Genomic DNA, 18269 nt, shown 5'->3' on the forward strand with positions numbered 1-18269 from the left:
TGGTGAGAAAGTGGAGGCAACGAAACACTTTCATCCTGTTGGTGGGAATGTAATTAGTGTTATTATAGACAACAGTATGGAGGTTCCTCAAAAATTAACCATAACAGTGGAGTAGCTGATTGATAGGTACCCAAAATATGGAATGAACTGAAGAGTTCATCAAAAATGTATATACATAATGGAATACTTTTCATAACAGGATAGAATCCTGTCATTTGTAGCAATATGGATAAACTGGGAGGTCATACAGCTAAGTAAAAGAAGCTGGGCATAGAAAGATAAATGTTGCATGATTTAACTCATTTTGGAATTTAAAAATGCTGACATCATAAAATTAGGATAGAATAGTGGTTACCACGGGGTGGGGGAACATGGTGGACATGGAGAGATTGGTGGACGGGCACAATGTCACAGCTAGACAGGAGGAACAAAATCTTGTGTTCCATTACAAAAAGAGTGATAATTGAAAATAGGTAGAAGAGTATTTTGATTTCTCTTCACAAAGAAGTGACAGATAGTTGAGTAATAGATAACCTAAGATCCTGAGTTTATCAATACACAGTGAATAAAGATATTGAGACATCATACTATACCCCAAAGAGATGTATACTTCTTATTTGTCAATTTAAAAATAATAAAGATGATCACTTAAGGGAGAAACTGCATGTGTAAATACATGTGTCCAGGAGCTGAGGTTGCGATCTAAAATGACATCTGTGGAAGAGTTCACACCAAGAGGCTAGAGTACACAAGGTAGTTAGAGAGGAGATGGCCCATTTGCAAGGTCTCAAGTTTCTGCACATTGAGTATCAAACTTCTGGACTACTATTTTTGAAACCTTGCTAATGGGCCATTCCCTACATTCCCTCTGCTAGGAATCTCCTTGTTTTCCACTTAACCCACTCTTTGCATTTTGCTTTCATAAAACCTGCTGGGACACTACAGCCAAGTAATCTCTCCTGAATCTGACAGTGCAAGCCCTAACTTGTGCCTGTCTCATGGCATTTGGCCCTCTCTGCCATTATGTCTGCACACACTGTCTGCCTTCCTCTTGGCAAGTTTCTTGCCGACAGGGACTCCTCTCTGTTAAAATATCAGAACCATTTCTCTCCTTGTATCTCTCTCCGTCAGCACTTAGCACAGTTATTGGCACAGAGCAGGTTCTTTGTAGATGTAAGTGGAAATGAATCGAAATAAATAAAAACTGCCCTAAAAGCTCACAGAGGGAGACTCATTCAGAAGAGTCAAAAGCAATGCCCAAAAGATTTGTTTGGGAAAAGAGGCTGTATCCCTTGGTCTACCCTCTCCTTGCAATGCCCACTCTGTACTAGGCTTTAGCTGCTTTGTGTTCTAGTACTTTCAAGGCTCAGAAAGTTCTGTAAAATGTTCTCATTTTCCTCTGGGAACTAGAGAAATGATCAAAAAGCTTCCCTTGCTACATATCTGTCAATCATGCAGACAACCTTATTTTTAAAAAATAATTTATATTTTAACATGCGTTGGACTAGTGATGGGGATAGCTGGGGCTTGAGATTTTTTTTCCTTTTCAGTTGCTCAAGTCTGCTTTTTTGGAGCTTTCAGACCCACACACTTATGTCACTAGTCGCAAGTCTCTAATTATGCTCCCCACCCCTAGAAATGAAAGATAAATGGCATGGATATAAACTTACATTTGTCAGAACTGATTTCCTGTTTTAATTGAGGGGTGTAATTTATCAGTCTTTTCCAGCAACAGAAACATGTGTGCTCTGATTATATCTATCAGTCTTTCTTGGATTAGTGTAAGTCTAAGAGAGGAGAGAAGCAGTGATAGAAACACACTCTCTGTTGGTATCTTTTCACTTCCCTTAAATAGATGCAGGTTTTTTTTTTCCATGTGTAATTACATTCTAAAAATATCAATAACGTGAAGAACAATTTATGCTGTGACTGCCCTTTAAAAGTGAGCCTTTCCTTGTCTAATTCAGGTTGAGAATTTCTACCTTTGGGTTTGTTTTCATAAATTCCTTTAGTCTCATGTCTTTTGGTGAGGTTTTCACTTTCTTTGCTTCTTGGAAGGTGGTCAAGGAATTCATTTCTTAAACATGAGTCTCAGGTCGCCAAACTGCTCGTGGAAAGTACCTCCTGGTTGCCAGTCAATAGAGTGGTGAAGACTTAACCCATAAGACAGCACATTTGGAGGCCATCCCCAAGGAGGTGGGCAATACAAGCTTCCCCTCATCGGTAGCCTTACAAAATATTCTCAAAGCCAGTGCCCAGCAAATTTAAGCCAGAAACCTTTGTGTCAACCATTCACAGATCCCATCAGAGCATTCACATAGCCCTTAAAACTATATAATTTTCTTCATAAAAATTCCATCTATATTAGAGGAAAGAGGGACATATTTTTCCTGGTCCATGAGAGTAAACGGCCCTGATCTAGGGGCTCTACTTTCTATGCCTCTTCTAGAGGTGGCACAAGACTGCCTTTATTCACTTCATTAGAAAATGTCAAGAGAACAAGAAGACCTGGGTAAGGGGAGAGGCCTGAATAGGTCAACAATGGCATGCCACTGCCTCTGAAGGTAAGAGAGAGGCCTATACCAGGAAGAGTGCTGCGAGTATTCTCCACAACCTCCTACCTGTAGAGTGGCAGCGATGTGGAGGTGAGCTCTAGATAGAACCCTGGGTTGTCACAGTTCACAGAGTTTTCAGGGAGGGCTTGGTCTAGTGACAAAGTTGAAGAGCTCTGAGAGGTTGAGCAATTTGCTTAATGTCACATATCTTGTTCATGTTTAGCACAGGATTCTGCCACTTTCTAACATGCACACTCTGTTTACACAATTAGAACCACACAGATGCAATGGGCAAGCCTCAGGTAAGCCCTGAGCAGAAGCTAGGCTGGAAGACCACATGGATAGCCTGATTTGAATTCCTACATTGGATGGGGAATCAATAAGCTTGTCTTAATGTCCTGCTATTCCTTGAGAGTCTACATCTGTGTGTGTGTGTGTGTGTGTGTGTGTGAGAGAGAGAGAGAGAGAGAGAGAGAGAGAGAGAGAGAGAAATGTGGGGCCCAGGTGAGAGAGAGAGAGAGAGAGAGAGAGAGAAATGTGGGGCCCAGGTGCCAGAGAGAGAGAGAGAGACAGAGAGAAATGTGGGACCCAGGTGCCAGGCAGTGAGAATAGATACAAAGCAGGTTGCCTACTTGTGAAAGTCCTCGATGCAATGAATGAGCCCACCGGCGTCCACAGTGAAGGGGATTCCATCCAGGCTGCGGTGGCACATCACACAGGTGAAGCAGTGAGGGTGATAGGCCTTCCCTGTGGCACGAAGGATTCGCTCCATGATGGGCTTGGAGCACACATTGCATCGCTCCAGGGTGTTCTGTGGAGAGAAAGAAAAAAATATCAATGTTAGGCTGGGACTCAAGAAGCTATGTGGGTGTGACAAGTATTTTCATAAAACACATTGACTCATGAACATGTCATGGTACTCTGTGGGGAAGAAGAGTATTATAGATGAGGGGACCTCAAAAAGCGAGAAGTGTATACCATGATAAAAACTATACATGGATTTCAAAATACTTTTGCACTACAATAAACACCTATTAATGCTACTTTCCATGAACTTTTTGAAGTTAACTCAAATCTTTATTAAAAAGAAAAGGAAAGGGAACTAGATGGGTCAAGTGGCTTTTGTAAGGCCAGCCAGGGAGAAGGTAGCTAATCCAGGAGTGAGGACATATGTTTCCTGACTCCTACCCTTGTTCATTTCCACTGCAGTCAGTGTGATGGTACACATTTCTGTAAAATCTTTCATAGTGCATATTTGTTTTAATTGTAACCTATTTTTCCCTTGTGGTGAAGGCAGCCATAGATAGCATGTAAACAAATGGACACAATTGTGTTGCAGTAAGATTTTATTTACCAAAATGGTTGGTAGACTGGTTTTGACCCATTCCCCTGAACTTTAACACCAGGTAGGACACTTCATTATTACTCCTAAAACTTGATTTATCATTAAAGACTTAGTGGGATCACCAAGGCCCATAATTTTTAGAGAGCGGTCTGGCTGATGCTGACCAAGACAGAGCATGCTAGCTATAGAACACAAATCAGAATTTGACATAATCATTGAAGCTTCTGAGCATTTAAAGCCCTGATTTAAATACCTACTCTGAATTTAGGATCCATAAACTCTTTTTTTTTATTTTTATTTTGACAGGCAGAGTGGACAGTGAGAGAGAGACAGAGAGAAAGGTCTTCCTTTGCCGTTGGTTCACCCTCCAATGGCCGCCACAGCCAGTGCGCTGCGGCCGGTGCACCGCGCTGATCCAATAGCAGGAGCCAGGTATTTATCCTGGTCTCCCATGGGGTGCAGGGCCCAAGTACTTGGGCCATCCTCCACTGCACTCCCTGGCCACAGCAGAGAGCTGGCCTGGAAGAGGGGCAACCGGGACAGAATCCGGCGCCCCGACTGGGACTAGAACCCGGTGTGCCAGCGCCGCAAGGCGGAGGATTAGCCTAGTGAGCCGCAGCGCTGGCCAGGATCCATAAACTCTTGATAGAAATCTTGAACATAGAGGGGTTTGAAAAGTAATTTAAAAATTCAATTTATCTAACATTATTTTTTTAAATAATTGTTTTTCTATTTATTAGAGAGAGCAATATAATATATGGATATCTACTGGGCCAGTTTGAAGCAAGGAGCCAGGAACTCAATCTAAGTCTCCCATGTGGTTGGCAAATACCCAACCAATTGAGCCGTTACCTGCTGCCTTCCAGGGTGTGTATTAGCATGAAGCCAGAATTATGAGTACAGCCATGAATGGAACCCAGGTGCACTGATATGGGACCTGGGTGTCCCAAGTGGCATTTTACCTGCTATACCACATGCCCTCCTAATTTCCTTGACTTTAGAAATATGCTAAGCGTTAAGAAAGTGCCACCCTTTAAAAGGTTTCCATTAAGTGACTTGGGACCCAGGATTTCATTCTTCCTGTGAATCCCATGCTCTTACCAAGCAATGTACCACCAAACTTTGTGGCCTGACTCATGGGGTTTCCGTTTGGAAAAACCTAGGATGGGCATCTAGTTAGGAAGATGTAGGACTGGATGAGATGTAGAAATTAAGGGGCAGATGTATTTTTATAGAGAGAATCTTTGAATGCCTGTGAGGTAAGATGTGCCTGTATGTACCTAACTGGTGTTCTGATGGGACTTAAAGCAATGGCGTCTGAATTTCCTCCACTGGTTGCATTTCTCCTACTGTTATTTGCTCCCAAACTGACCCAGTATCTCCTTTCCAAAAAACACAGATGTGACAAAATACCTTTCCTGATAACAAAAATGTCATGGCACTGTGATGTTCATAAGAGATAATTCCTTACATAAAACTCAACTTCCCTCTCTAGGCCTAGCTTCTAGCACCCCAGGCTGTTCACTCTTGTTGAAACCTGTGAGAAACATCCATACTTCTGTGCCTTGGCCAATGCACAGATGAAATGCATTTTGCCATTTTGCCATTCCAAGGGACAGGTCAGAGGCAGTGCAGCCTTCCTCGATGGCCCCAGTATTTCCCATTCCTGAACACTTCTCTTACAACATTCACAGTGTACACTTCATTGAAATGATCTGTGCATATGTTTATTTCCTTTACTGTAACTTCATTAAGGGAAAGAAGTGAGGCTGAAGAATGTATTTTTCTGTCCCATATTGCAATGGAATAAAAATAAGCCAGGGATAAATGTGTGCAAAAGAATGAATGAAGGAATACTGTTTACATCCCACCCTGGCAGCACAGTGCTGGCCTGACTCCCTGGCTCTGGAATCCATTCCAAGATGAATTGGTAAATCCATCATCATCCTCCCCTAAAACTGTGGTTGCCTGAGGTTCTGAAATTGCTTAGCATGCCTCTGGTCACAGTCTAAACTCATGGAAACTATTAACCTATTTTCTTCCTCCATTCTGAAGTGGTGAAATTAAAATAGCAGACACGCATAGGATGAGAGTCTGGCGATGATGACGAAGACGGTCTGGCACAGAAGAGCCCTACTGCTTTTCTACCTGGACGAACTGAGCTAATGCGGCTGGAAATTGTCTTCCCAGGCCTTGTGTTTTGCTCCTTTGTGGGTTTTAACTTTTTTTTTTTTAAAGACTGCTCTGTAATGGAGTTGAACAAACCAGAAAATGCTTGACCAGAAAATGTTTTTGTTTGCACTGAGGCTTGGCTGCAAGATTCAGCTCATTTACTGAAACCTAGCAGCAATGAATAAGGTTTAGTCAAGTTTCTAAGGAAAAGAGTTTATAGTCTATGGAAACTCTGTTCAAAGAACAGGTAATCTGAACAAAGTACTGCAAAGGAAAATGATGTAAAATATATCCAGAATGAGGCTGTTATAAAATGCCCCCAAATCAGGAAATGAATGTTGTAGTCTCTTAGCAGCTTGGGCTAGTAAATGATGGAGGGCATATTTTTTAGTCTCTGTCGGGGACACAGAAACATACAACACACCTTAAGACCTCACAGTGTTGGGGAGGAGCTAGTACTACAGTCCCATTTCTCAGGTGAGCACAAACTTGAACTGACAAGTTGGACTTGGAATTCACGAGGGGCAGGTAGGAGTAACACTCCCATTTCTTGATTCCCAGTAATTCACAGAGGGATCTGCCAAATTCATGATGGCGTTGCACAGAGTGGAAGTTGCTAGAGGAGGAATATGAATTGTCCTTTTGGCTTTGGCAATATCTAATGTATAGGGATAGTGTTGGGGGGTGTAGCAGGTGAATCTACCACTTTCAGCATCGGCATCCCATATGAGCACAGGTTCAGGTTTCAGCTGCTCCACTTCCAATCCAGCTCCAAGCAGTGGAAGATGGCCCAAGAACTTGGATCCCTGCCACTCATGTGGGAGACAGAGTCACAGTTCCAGACTCCTAGCTTTGGCTTGGCCCAGCTCCAGCCATTGTGGCCATTTGGGAAGTGAACTCTAGTAGATGGATGACCCCTCCCTTATCTCTCTGCCTTCCTCCCTCTCTCTCTGTAATTCTGCCTTTCAAATTATATAAATAAATCTTTTAAAAATCTATATAAGTCCACTGCATATTTTTTTCTTCCTAGACCTCAGTTTTCTCAACTGTAAAATGAAGATTAATTCCAACTCTGTAATTTTATCCCACTCTGTGATATATCAGAATTAATAACACAAGGAAAGGTCAATGCTCCCATGATTAGAGATATAGAAACAACTGGATAATCCTTTATTGGAAGTTTGAAAAAGGAGCTCATCTGTTAGAAACCTGGACTATATTACTCTACTCTGTCTCCTCAATTATAATTTGAGAAACTGCCAGTGATAGAATTTCAAGCACCATAGTTGGAGATCTTTGTACCTTCTTACACATGGTTCTTTTTAAGCCAGACAAAAAGGTATACTCCTAAAAATATAAACATTAAGCTTTTCTGAAGTGATAAATGGTTAATGAAAATTCAGTTTTGAAGGAAATAGAAAGTCTTCATGCAAGTAAGAAGAAGGATCTCCCTAAGTGTGTCTCTTGAAGTCACGCCTTGCACGTGGACTAGGGCTGCCATGCTGGACAGACAGGGAGACAGGGACAAGAGGAAAAGTACATTCCAGCTTAAGAATGGTCCACCTCAGTGGAGCGCTTTGCAACCTGGCTCCTGATTCATCTCCACTGCTCTACCCTCTGGATGATACATTCTAGCCATGACACTGGGCTCTGTGCCGTAGCCTTAACAAGTGACATTCTTTGACAAGCCAAGACTACCTCCCACCTTTTAATTTACCTGGATAATGCCCATTCATTCTTAAAGTGAAGCTCACATGTCATTCCTAATTCTCTGTTATGCTATAAGCAAAAATAAGTCATTTCCTGCACTCCCATAAGATTGATGACACTTCTCTTATGACATGAATACAATGTACTTGACTTAGTGGTTTATGTCAACCTCCATGACCAGAATAACTCCTCCCTTCCTACAAGGAATCAAAGTTAGAGGTTTAGTTTCCTTGGACAGATTCTGAAACAAAGATTGGAATACTTGAAGATATCAAAGAGTATCCTGGGGAGCTGTAGGAAGTACCTGGGCAGAAAGACAAGCTGCACTATGGTTATAACAAAGGCCTTTCTGTATGCCATATTTCTTCATGCTGGAGGGTAAGGCCTTATATCTCTACATCTACAATCAATAGATATGGGTTGTCTCCAAAAAGAAGGGGTGATCTTGGGCAACCAGGTCCCCTTCACTTGAAGGTAGTTACCAGGAAGGGACTCAACTAGTTGCCCATCAACACTTCCAGCAGTTGAGGGAATAAGAACCTCACGCTTACAGATGCGTCGGGGTAGCACATCAAAGCACCCACAACATTGAGCATCCTTGGCCCAGGCCTACATAACTCACAACATACAGTGAGGAACTGCTTACCAGCTGTGAGGAGCCTTATAGACTAAGCATAACAAAGAATCTAAGCATTATTATTATTATTTTGTACTGTTTCAGGATTTGTTTTCAGAAAATGCTTTAGGCAGTTACTCCACTGAAAGTGGAGTGCACTTGGGAAAGCAGCAGAAGATGGCCAAGTATGTGGGCCACTGTACCCACGTGGGAGATCTGGAAGAAGCTCTTGGCTTTGGCCAGGCACAACACTGGCTGTTGTGGCCATTTGGAGAATGAACCAGAGAATGGAAGGATCTCTCTCTCTCTCTCTAACTATGCCTTTCAAATAAATAAATAAATCTTAAAGAAGTTAAATGATATCAAAAATAAACTCACAAATCTAAACTCCCCAATGCAACTGTTTTTAAATTAGAGCTACAATCTGGTTGTATCATTTATATCCTTGGATATTGCAGAAATAACTTTTCTAATTCACAGAAGAGCTGGAGGAACTAGATGAATATTAATGAAGTATACACGTAACAAACTACTAGTGAGGTGATAAAGAAAATAGACTATTACTATAATTTGTATATTACATAGGCATATAAAAGTATTCAATGTTAAGTATTTTAAATAAAGAGATATAAGTGAAGATTCAGATGACAAAGTGATTGTTGCCATTTAGAAATGTTAAAATTTTCATTTCAAAAATGTGATCTTAGATTTAGTCTTTACTTTTTCTAGGTACAAAAGCAACATTGCAAACTAGGAAGGACTCTTGGAAAGATAAGGGGTGACATCTCATGTTCTAGATACAGTTTTGATCTTGTTAAGACAAAGTGTTAGATCTGGAAAAGTCCTTAGAAGTTACTCTGGCACAGGAATTTTTAACTCTCCATTCTTGCTTCCTATTCCATCATCATTCATTCAAGCAAACAATTTATTATTAATGAAGCATATCCAAAAGAGTTCCAAGTCACTTCTGGATAAAGAGAGTAAAAGGATGAGCCTGTGGGGGACCCACAATGTGCACTTTCAAAACCACGACTCTAGTCCAAAGACCACTTTTTCAAGGCATGGATAGCAAAAGCCAACTAGAGGCAGCTACAGAGGTAGAACACATGTCCCTGACTTCACAGTACAGTGAGAATCCCTCTACTACATCACATTACATTCATTCTGCATTGTAGCAGACAAACTATATCACAAATAGAAGGCATTCAGGCTTACTATCTTGAAACCTACTGAGATCTTAAGATAGTTTGTCTCCCAAACTTCTACAGAGAAAGATTAAAAAAAACCTCATTGTTGGGTCTCTGGCATTTATAACAGTATGCTTGCATAATATTGATGTTTCACAGATACTGGCTAGATGGTGAATTAATAAACACTGAGTTAAGTACTTAATATAAAATAGTTATTTTATTTAACCATGAATAATAATTCTCTAGTCCCAAGCCAACTGGCAAGTTAAGACACAATATATTTCAGGGGCCGGAACTGTGGCATAGTGAGTAAAGCCTCTGCCCAGAGTACAGGCATCCCATAAGGATGCTGCTTTGAGTTCTTCTCTCTACTTCTGATCCAGCTGTCTGCTAATGCCCTGGGAGAGCAGTGAAAGAAGGCCCAAGTGCTTGGGCCCCTGCACCCACATGGGAAACAGGATGAATCTCCTGGCTTCTGGCATCAAACTGCCCCAACCCTGGTTACTGTGGTCATTTAGGGGAGTGACCCAGTGGATGGAAGATTCTCTCTCCTCTCTCTCTCTCTCTCTGTCTCTGTCTCTCTCTGTAATTCTGTCTTTCAAATAAATCTTAAAAAAAAAAAAGACATGTATTTCAAGTGCACCATATTTGTAAGGATTAGGGGCTGTGAGAGGTTTCAGAGCCCTGAAGTGTTTGTCTTGGGCCAAGAGAAGACTCATCTACTTACTCCAGTGTGCTGAATGAATTCCAGCCATTATTATCTGCATGAACTGTGAAGTGCAAAAAGCTGAGATTGGTTCAAGTGCAGTTGTTCTCAACAGAATGGCAATGTGGTACCATGAAGAGAATAGGGCTATGACTCAACACATTTCTCTCGAAATGCCAGTGCCATTATTTGAATTTAAGCACAAATTGCGTATTCCTTATCTGAAATACTTGGATGAGAAGTGTTTTAGATTTCAGGTTCTTTTTTTGATTTTGGAATATTTGCATATATATAATGAGATATCTTAGAGAAAGGATCCAAGTCTAAACATAACATCCATATATGTTTCACATATACCTTAAATCTGTAGCCTAAAGGTAATTTTATACAATATTTTATTGAGCCTGCATTTTGAGCCATCGCACGAAGTCAAGTGGAGCACTTGTATTTGTTGTGTCACGTCATGCTCAAAAGGTTTTGATTTCCCAGTATGTCAGAGACAGCTGTACTTGTATGCTTATTGCAGCACTATTCTCAACAGCTAGGACACGGACTCCATCTAGGTGTCTGCTTATGGATGGCAAGAAAAATGACAGCTATGGAACACAAAACTGGGAATTCAACAGAGAAGTTCAACTTTCCTTTTTTAATTCTTCATTTCTGACAACTTTTTGAGCACAACTCTTTGCATCCAGTACTTATATTGCCTCAGCTCTTACATATTCACTTTAAACAAACTTTTCATGTGACCCTCTGAAGAGCAAAGCTGCCTCTCCATTTATTCTAACACAGCAGAAAGCTAAAAGAGGGGAACAAAGTATTCAATGTATTGGGTAGAAGAAAGGAAGGCAAAGAAGACAAAGACACCATCCTTGCTTTAGAAATTTCCAACATAGAGAGGTAGACATTCTATAAACAACTGATTCAAGGCATTATAGGGGCATGGGTAATGCATGATGGAGACAGAACAGAGAAGTTATTTACAAATTGAGAGCAGGCAAGATTCTGGGGGTTTATGACACTAGAACTCTATTCTAAGTGGGGTTGATGTAGCAGTTAAAAAAAAGTGCTTTAACATGTTGTGGAATTTTAACACACTTTGGAATTGATGTTTTATAACAAGAGTCTTTGTTATTCAATCTTTTTGGAGAGGAGTCTCAGGCCTGCCATGAAACAAAATTCATTTCACAGGTATAATGTTGTAATAAAATTACATATTGGGCAGCACTGGTAAAGGGCAGCTCACTATTGTTTGACATGAACATCTATGTATCAAACAAGTACACAAAAGTGTACATATTAACAGAGTTCAGAAAAAAATTTCTTCAAGAATTTTCTTTAAAAAACAAAAGATTTATTTATTTATTTGAAAGTTAGAGTTACACAGAGAGGAAAGGCAGAGAGAGAGAGAGAGAGAGAGGTCCTCTATCCAATGGTTCACTCCCCAGCTGGCCACAATGGCCGGAGCTGTGCTGATCAGGAGCCAAGAGCTTCCTCCAGGTCTCCCACGTAGGTGCAGGGGCCCAAGGACTTTGACCATCCTCTATTGCTTTCCCAAGCCGTAGAAGAGAGCTGGATGGGAAGTGGAGCAGCTGGGTCTGGAACAGGCATCCATATGGGATGCCAGAGCTTCAGGTCACGGCGTTAAACCAGTGTGCCACAGCGCTGGCCCCCAGAATTTTCTACTCATATATGTGCTATGTAAGCTGGTTTCAAAATTAAGAAAAATATCCTGAAACCATAAGAAAAAAGCCAACAGAAAGTACAAAATGATTAGGACAATTGGGCCATTGTATTCCTTTTTGCCGAGAGCCACAATCACATTCTTCAGACAGAAAGTAAATTATGATGTTTATACTTAAACACTAGAGTTGGGTTTATGGTCCGAGTTTTAGTCACAAAAAAAAATCTTGATTAAAGGACATTTAATTTATTTCTACCTTAAGGCCTAAAGAAGTGCTGTGGTGTGTGTGTGTATGTGTTTACCATAAAATGTGCTAGGTCTCCCAAAACGCCTCTTGAAATATAAGGTTGGGGGAGGGCAGAGAGGATGATACCTAATGATTGTAGGTTAGGCCTTCATGCCAGGGCCAAAATTAAAAGATCACAGAATTCCACTGAGACTGTCATGAGATGAACAAAAAGAATAGAATTGCTTTCATTGCAAACTAAGTCAAAGGAATGTTCAGCCTTGTTACAACTTACTAACTCAGAATCTATCATATACAGTAAAAGGATTAGTGACAAATTCAGGAGACTCGGATTCAAAAGTCTAGGCAGTTTTCTTGACTTTTCTGGACTTTGGTTTCTTCACCTACTAAACGATTAAAAATGTATACATTGTAGTGTTGGGAGGATTAAATGAGATCACATATATGAAAGTAAGTACTCAGTGCTTGGCTGTAAAATAAATGTTAGTTTTATATAATTTCCCTTGCATACTCTAAGGGATTAGGAAATATATTAAATTAACCTGGCACCCCTTAATTATTTTTCAAAGTGCTTACTTTTATTTATTTGAAAGGCAGAGTGACACAGAGGGTGGGAGATGGAAGAGAGGGATATTCTACCTTGTGGCTTACTCCCCAAATGTCCATAACACTGTGGGCTGGGCCAAGCTAAAGCCAGGAGCCTGGAACTTCCATCCCAATCTCCCATGTGAGTGGCAGACTCAGTACTTCAGTAGTTTCTCCACCATCTGATGCCTCTCAGGTGCATTAACAGAAAGCTAGATTTGAGACAGAGGCAATACTCTGTCCTAGGCACTCTGATTTGGGATGTTGGCATCCCAAGCAGTGGCTCAACTTGCTGTATCACAATGCCTGCACTTCTCTTGATAACTTAATTGAAATACTATGCATAGCCAGTACATTTCTGTATTTTTATTTCCTTTACCTTCAATTCTCTTATATTTTATCTCTATTTTTTTAATTAAATGGATTATCTAAGGATCCTGATCCAACACTCTCAGATTACCAGATAATACTGTAATGTAAAATGCCTTCAGATTCCTAAGAGGTTTTCCTCCTGTTTGCTAGGAATTTTGTGGAAAAGTTGTTCTTCTATGCAGACATTATTATGACCTAAATTATACATTTGTTTTTCATAAAAGTGATTTGCCTTTCTTTACACACCTGATGAACAGAAACTGACATCTCAACTTGGTATCATCACACCAATCTCCACAGCAGTCTGGAGCAATGGGTAGAATGGCAGAATTCTCATGCTGATTCTATGCCACATGGCTCTAAGTGTGGTCAGCAAAGTCCCAAAACAAAGGCTCACGTTTCTATTTCACACTATCCTCTAATTCCAGGTGTCTCTGATATCTTTCTAGTTTTATACAATGGCAATTTACTGATCATTAGTATACCTCTACCTCCACTGTCTTATACATACGCAGTTTGGTTGAGCTTGAACAAAGTACTGAATTCATCCTGTTAGTCCAATCCTCTTACCTTACACCCTAAGGATAGTGCCTTCAGGGAAGCTGACTTGCTTAATGTCTTATACTATCTAGTGACAGAGCTGAGTTCAGAATCCTGGTGATGTAGATCTATGCAACCCCACAACCTCATGTTGTATCATTTTTGGAGTACCAAAATATCTCTTCGGTGTTCTGGCCTTGGTTAACAAGACTATGGCAAAATTAACAATGATTTACAATGAAAAACCATTAGGTTCTGTTTTGCAAGTGTCAAAACAAGATATCACACACTGATACACAGGGGTGCCCTCTGCCTAAGGATTTAGAGGGGCTAATCTCATCCTCAGGCACATGGTAGGTCAATGTCTTAGGTTCAGCTTTCCTAGTTCCTGCTATCGGCAACTTGTCAACTGATTTCTTAATAGACGTTCAGACCAGTTCCGCTGAAGCAGTTACTTTCCACAATAGCTGGCATTTCATTGCACTTTGAACAAGATTTGCTAAACCATTTGATTTTCAATTTTATTATTTACAGAGTAAGATAGTAAATATTTTATCCTATACTTCCCAGAATTGAGGGAAAAAAAGAGCTAAGAAACGTGAGAGGCACTCTTGAAGAATCTAAAGAGATATGGAGATTACTGTTATGATGTTCTATTATCTGGGAAGAATTACCATTCCCAGTGAGAACTGACCCCGAGTCGTGGTTCATCAATCACTGACTAATCAACTGAGCCTAATTTCTACTACTTATTACTAGACAAGGACAGACATTCATCCGTCATAACATTCACACAGAGGTACCCAAAGTCCCTTGACTGTTGAGTTTGCAAAAAATATTTTTGTCCTTTGATTTTTGTTGTTTCCAACATATTTTTTCTTTTTATGCTACTTTTGTTTATATGCTTGGCATATGTAATAAAAAATTTAGGATGTGCACACAGAAGTTTCAGAGTGCATAGTTTGCCAGAGATACACATAGTAGAGTCCTTTTTCTTAGCTATAATCAATGCCCAAATAAGGCCCTGATGTTTTTGTCTATGAAGCACCTCTCAACAACCCTCAATAATGCTGTCTTTAATTCAGAGTAGACAACAGGCCTCAAAGGGGGAAAAAGATTGATCTCTGGGTCATGGTCCTAACCCTGGCACTGTTTGAAATTGGAATTGTTGAACTAGATGTTTATGGAGACCCTGCATGGTTCAGTGACAAAGAGAAATGAACAAAAAGCCAAGGGCAGCCAGCAGCAGAGAGGCCTGCACAAAGCATTTCCTCTCCAAACCTCATTCCTTCACCTGTGAAACAGGGATTTGAAGTTACTAGACCTCTTGGTTCCCTCGCTGGGTTGAGGACTGAACAAAACCTTCAACAGGGCAAGGTTCTTTGTCTTGCTCACAGCTTCATCCCACTTCCAGAACAACGCCTGGCACATAGAAAGAGCTCAATACATCTCTGATTAGGTGGAAGAATGATCATTTGGGACTACTCCAAAGATTCACTTAATAGCACCTACTCCCATAGGTATGCCTGGAATTTCATCACCATCCTCAGATGGACTTCTGTCACCACCCTATTTAAGCAATGCCCTCTCCTGAGCCAGACTTTATCTTCTTACCTTGCTACTTCCATCATAGTCTTTATATCACTACCTGGTACAATCTTATGGCATTTAGTTGCTGCCCTGCCTACTTCTTATATTTCTCCAGTATGCTAAAGACATCACTGCATTCCCAGTCTCTGGAGCAGCATCTCAGATATAACATGCCCTCAGTTGAATGATAAAAAAAAAATAACACTAAATAACCTAACATCTAATGTCTCTACTACCAGTGCTTGATTTCTTTGATCATATCTGAATGAGAATGTACATCTCAACAAAATTATGCCACAAATTTCCCCAAGAATATAAATGATCCAAAGTTAATCATACAACATAGTAAGTAGGGTAATGCTTTTTGTACTTAACAGTATTGTCTACCATAGGTAACTGACCTATCCAGGGGAAGATCTGAAACCAGCTTTAAGAAATGAGGTTTTCAGGGCTGGCACTGTGGCACAGCAGGTAAGTCACCACCTACAGTGCCAGTACCCCATATGGGTGCCAGTTTGAGTCCTAGCTGCTCCACTTCTGATCCAGCTCCCTGCTAATGCTCATGGCAAAGCAGCCGAAGATGGCCCAATTCTTTGGGGCCCTACACCCACATGAGAGACCCAGAAGAAGCTCCTGGCTCCTGGTTTTGGAAAGGCCTGGCTCCGGCCTCTGGGGACTGAACCCGTGCATGGAAGATTGATCTCTCTCTCTCTCTCTCTGCCTCTCTGTAACTTTATCTTTCAAATAAATAAATCTTTTAACAAAGGTAACTGAATGCAACATAATAGAACAATATTTTAAAAAGAGGTTTTCAACTATGTGTGGACACAGTAATGACTGCCTGCCTGCACAGTTCAGATCAGAATTAAACTATTATGAATCATCCATTAGAATCAAGATCTGCAAGCAGAGACTAGAAATGTTCCCAATACCATTCTACTCACGTGTCAGATCCCTTCAGAGCTGCCTCAAACTCAGCCTTGCCAAGATGTTTATTTTCTACCTGGCTTTATGAATTGCAATTACTTCCTAAATTATAGCAAGCCACAAGTGGTCTGAGCCAAACAACGAGGGTCATGGAAGGTCTCTCCTTGTACTCCAGGGCATGATGGAAAAGCTTGTTTGAACCAAACTTGATCCTCTTTCAAAAGAAAGGGAAAACTTTAAGCTTCTAACTCCTGGGAGTGGCAAATAGAACAGCCAGAGGGCCATGAGCTAACTTCGATTCTCTAGAGATATGTTGAACAGATTTGGCAATCATTTGGCTTCTGTTGAAAACAAAGCCTTCTAATTATACTTTTGCCAATGGAAGACAATAGTCAGTACCACAGCTTAGGAAGGCCATACTGACATGCCAAGATCATGGCTATTACTGTGCGGTTTTCTTCCCAATAGAGCACTACCAAAATGTACGCCAAAAACTCAGCTCCAGAACTCATTCACGAGAATGGAACTTCGGGAAGGGCCAAAAGGGACGATGGTGAAGTGATTTGATTCCCTTGAATTGTATCTGCGCTGTAATATTTTCTGACACTACAAAACAAAACAAAACAAAACTAATTCCATGTTTTGCTTCCTCTCCCTACCACTTCAAAAGCCTCCACACCACCTCCCACCCCAGCCAAAAGTGGTTGAGACCAGGTATAAGAGGCCCAGTGAGCAACTGTAGGGTTTCCCATTCTGTAACCATTGAAAGATGAAGGAGTCAGAACCTACAGATGTTTTCCCCCTGCTGCTGCATAAGGGTGGTGGACTAACTCTTTCAGTGTCTCTGGAATGCAAATGTTCTTTCACAGTTTAGCAGTCTTTTTTGGATTTCAGCACAGTGAACTAACACGTTGCTAGATTCCAAGACCTCCAGAGAACCATATGGATGAGAGGAATTGGGAGAAAGAACCCACACTGCTTGAAAAAGGTATGAATTTCTCACCCTGCATTTAGCCAAAAAGCTCTGAAAACTAGAAGAGTGAAATCACTTTTGGTTTGTTCAAATGCATGCCATCCTGGAGCTGTTTGTGGTGGGTAAAAAAAAAAAAAGTGATTCAATGGCTTGAAGTCTGTGTTCAGTTTCAGCTAGGAAGCAAACTTTAAAAGATATGTTTACTATCAAAGGCAGGAGAATGTAGATGGAAGAGATTACTCTAGAGGATCATCCTACATGCCTGTGCTCTAATGCCAGTGAATGCTCCCCAGTGCCAAACATTTGAACTTGACTCTCACTCTCAAGGCCCAGTAGGATATTGCCTTACTTTCTCTTTCCAATTACCCACTCCATCGCCCTTCCCCCAACTCCCATCTTCTTTCCTGCCAAGCCAAGCATCTTAATACTTTGTATTCCTTGAACTCCCATGCCTTTCCATCCACTGTTACCTTTCTCTTGAATATTTTTTCTTTTTTTTTTTTTTTTGACAGGCAGAGTGGACCATGAGAGAGAGAGAGAGACAGAGAGAAAGGTCTTCCTTTTTTATTGGTTCACTCCCCAATGGCCACTGCAGCTGGCGCACTGTGCTGATCCGAAGCCAGGAGCCAGGTGCTTCCTCCTGGTCTCCCATTGGGTGCAGGGCCCAAGCACTTGGGCCATCCTCCACTGCACTCCCAGGCCACAGCAGAGAGCTGGACTGGAAGAGCAGCAACCGGGACAGAATCTGGCGCCCTGACTGGGACTAGAACCCCCGGGTGCCGGCGCCGCAGGCAGAGGATTAGCCTACTGAGCTGCGGCGCCGGCCGAATATTTTTTTCTTAATAAGCTAAATATCTCCATCTTGAGTGTCCCAGGTGAAAATGTTATTAATATTTTTTCCTGTTCATTCTCTACACGGTTCATACCTTCTTTACAATATGGGCCTACATATAGCGTTATCTATTGAAATGCAATGTCAAGTTGTAAATTCTAAAGATGATCACATCAAAATGTATCTCGCCTCACAATGTAATGCTAGCAGTCCACCAGCAAGAGG

General features: G+C 41.1%; 1 protein-coding gene across 36 annotated transcripts in view; it reads right to left on the reverse strand.

The window, feature by feature from the left end:
- Positions 1 to 18269, reverse strand: part of LPP (LIM domain containing preferred translocation partner in lipoma) — a 736836-nt gene that overhangs the window by 34678 nt on the left and 683889 nt on the right. For all 36 annotated transcript variants that reach the window (XM_070072379.2, XM_089330868.1, XM_089330885.1 and 33 more), the window contains one exon: positions 3188 to 3366. In XM_070072379.2, coding sequence (XP_069928480.1) covers positions 3188 to 3366 — 179 coding nt within the window. The remainder of the gene's footprint in view (positions 1 to 3187; positions 3367 to 18269) is intronic.

The sequence above is a fragment of the Oryctolagus cuniculus genome, chromosome 4 (genome assembly GCF_051225735.1).
Source record: "Oryctolagus cuniculus isolate XC-2025 breed Fujian yellow rabbit chromosome 4, ASM5122573v1, whole genome shotgun sequence".
In the NCBI taxonomy this organism is placed as follows: Eukaryota; Metazoa; Chordata; class Mammalia; order Lagomorpha; family Leporidae; genus Oryctolagus; species Oryctolagus cuniculus.